The 3,060-nt window shown below is 40.7% G+C and overlaps 1 protein-coding gene across 1 annotated transcript in view; it reads left to right on the top strand. All coding sequences in view use genetic code 11, as the record gives it.

Annotated features, from left to right (window-relative positions):
- Positions 1 to 1,897: 1,897 nt before the first annotated feature.
- EGR_06990 (hypothetical protein) overlaps positions 1,898 to 3,060 on the top strand; it is a gene marked incomplete at both ends in the record, with an annotated part of 2,299 nt that continues 1,136 nt past the window's right edge. The window contains 2 exons of the mRNA XM_024496239.1: positions 1,898 to 1,968; positions 2,089 to 2,135. Of these exons, the coding sequence (XP_024349356.1) occupies positions 1,898 to 1,968; positions 2,089 to 2,135 (118 nt within the window). The remainder of the gene's footprint in view (positions 1,969 to 2,088; positions 2,136 to 3,060) is intronic.

Raw genomic sequence — 3,060 nt, 5'->3', positions numbered from 1 at the left:
GGAGAGGCTGCTGCAGTTTGTAGACCACGCAGGGTTGACACACGTACATGCGATTGAACAGGGGGCACTGTGCCGACACCGATAATAGCCTGATGCATGCATGTCAATGTTTTATAATACATGTCTGTGAAGAATCGCTTGCATCTGACAGGTGCGCACAATCTTCCAAGGTGTAATTACAACAGACTACCCCGAAAACCATTCAAGCGTGTTGTGCACCTAATAATGACAAGGAATGATCACATGGACGGTCAATGTCATCAGTCTGGAAGCTTAATAGTGAGGGACTGAGGATTTCCACGTAATGACATGTATAATCAAAGTAGCTATAAATTGTGCCTCAGCTGCGCTTCTTAACTCGTTTGTCATGTTCAAGGTGGGAGGTGATCCAACAACACCGGCTAGCAACAGGGGGTTGCATTAATTTTTAGCTTGGTCATGACACGTTTTGACATGCAAATGGGTGCACGTAAGAGGCACCCGAAATTGCGTTAGCCAGATTATCATAATACAACAAAATGTTTTCTGCCCTTTGTTGTCTTTGACAGTTGATTAGATACCTATTTTACTAAAGGTAAGTCAGCCCTAAGCCTGACTATAAGTTGGTCCTCACATTTTAAGTACTTGACTCTCGGGGTTTCCTTCCATTTCTTGGTGTGGGTAATTGTATATGGGTGAGGAAGCTGCTCCCGACTTTTTCGATCCCAGCAAAGACAAGGGTGTAAGGAATCAAACCGCATCCACATTGTGGATAAGTATGCCGACGGAGATGATTTTGGTGCTCTCAGCGCCCACACGTCATCCACAATCCGTGAATAAAAGAACATTATCCCCTTGTGGTAACATTGATTCCGAAGGCTTGCAGTCATTTTACCTCGAAGGTGACAATTTTGGCCAAAAAACTTGAAAAATAGTCGGCTTGTCAGACAGAAATACTTGTCTGGTATGACCATATGTGACATTCTCCACACAAATACGGATATGTGGTGGGCCCCCATAAAAGATGAACCGTAGGACCTGAGATATCCCTCGGTACCATGGAAAGTTGATGGAGAAGGATTAAAGGACCTAACGTTGTGTTGTAGATCCATGATTTATACCGGGCTCATGTTATTGCTTCATGTTGTCCAAATAAAGTACGGGCGGATGATATGATCTATGGACCTGAAGTTCCCACTGTCTTCCATAGTTATGACAAACAATTAATTGCTTCAAACATTTGATGCTCAATTTTTGCAAAATCAAAAACACCACGGATTCACTGTATGTTTCATCGTACAAACTAGCAAAACAAGTTGAACAGCTCTTGACAATAAAACCCCTAAAATAAGTGAAAATCCAGAAATTCAGCGTAAGAAGTAATTTTTAAACAAATTACTCCTTGCTTCGCCCTCTTAAAGATTTTGCGCAGTTACCATATTCATACGAAGCCCATCAATCCACCGAAAAATAAAATTAAACTGAGCTACAAATTGAATTGGTAATTGATGATTCGGGCATTTTGTCATTTGCTTACACAGTCCGATCGCCTGAAACGTAAGCTGACGAGGAGCTGGGGTGATGACCAAGATATAAAGTGGCACGGACACTTTCCGAGTAGGACTGAGTTAATCGCTCATAAATCCAATCAGCAACTCGCCAATCAAATGGAAGATCGATCATCCCCTCACAATGCGTTATACGCGCATTGGGTGGAGCTAGAGGTGGTCGATAATTACTCACCCCTACGCACTTGATGCCTCATTCACTCGATTATTCAACCAGCGATTTTATTCCTACAATATTTCAATCAAATCATACTTACCTATTTTCCACAAAATTTAGATGTTTTCTAAAGAATGCAAAATTTGCACAGATACTTTACATGGCATGTACTATTCATTTACACTTAAAGAGGATGGAAAGTGGCAAAATGCCCCACAAAATTGTACCCACCTTACACCTATCGATTACCGGTGGCCAGACCACGTGACTTCACGGGACTGGTGAAACGAGGTGGGTGAAAGACAAGCTTGGTTAGAAAATAGTATCTCCGATTTGATCCAACAATCATGCTTAATTTGGGCATCTGGCCGGACGAATTAACAGGCTTAACGATTGCCGAGTTGCATCCACCGCCAGTTTGACTGGCAAGAGTGAGTTACTTTCCTTTCATCATGTTTTACTAGCACGGAAAGCTTCTAAAATGGAATCTGTAGAAAATTTTACAATTTGAATGGATTTATTCACTACCAAAAAGGATAATAGAGTAAGATGCCTATTTGAAATGTGAAAAGATATGCTAAATCATTTGTTTTGGCATCATGAATGGTTATGAAACAGGTCGTACACAAAGGAGAGCAGATGAGATCGGAGTATTTCGTGATGCTATAATGTTACCGCTACAAGTAGTAGGATTTTTGAGCTGTTTTAATGAAACCATCTAAAATAACTACTAGAGGTTAATTTCAAGCAAACAAAATTTAGAAGTCTTGGCTTTTTTCTAATTGCTGTGTTCAAGAAAATATTGCTTGCATAATCCATTTTGCACCACTTTAGAACTTTGCTTAATACTACTTACTTGCGTCACCTTCACTTCATCTGGAATGGGAGGTTGTTTTTCTAGCAAAGTAATATTGGCTAATTCGATTAATGAAATTGCTGGAAGCATTCATAAAACACACAACTACATGCTACACTATAAATACTATCATGAATCGTGATTCCTTTCCCATTAAAAAGATCGCATTTATATAGTAGGCAGTGAAAATGCCTTCAGGCTCTTTTAATAGTCCAGACGACATGATTAGCTGCATTGACGAAAAGGACTTGACTTTTTAGTCCGTGAAATTTTGTTGAATTTGAATTAGACGTCTGCGTTGGAGTGCAACCTTGTGCACACCTGTCAGATGCATGCAATAGTTCATAGGCATGTAAAGCATGCACTGGTCTATCATCGGTGTAGGCACAGCGCCACCTATTGTGGCCTCCACAACTTTCCACTGCCTTTCAACCCTCACTTCATTCAAGCGTCTGTTCAATCGCATATGGGTGAATGGACTACAAACCAACTTCGACGAT

This window comes from Echinococcus granulosus (assembly GCF_000524195.1).
Source record: "Echinococcus granulosus chromosome Unknown EG_S00067, whole genome shotgun sequence".
Lineage (NCBI taxonomy): Eukaryota > Metazoa > Platyhelminthes > Cestoda > Cyclophyllidea > Taeniidae > Echinococcus > Echinococcus granulosus.
The sequence above is the reverse complement of the archived record's forward strand: the minus strand, read 5'-3'. Positions and strand labels throughout refer to the sequence as shown.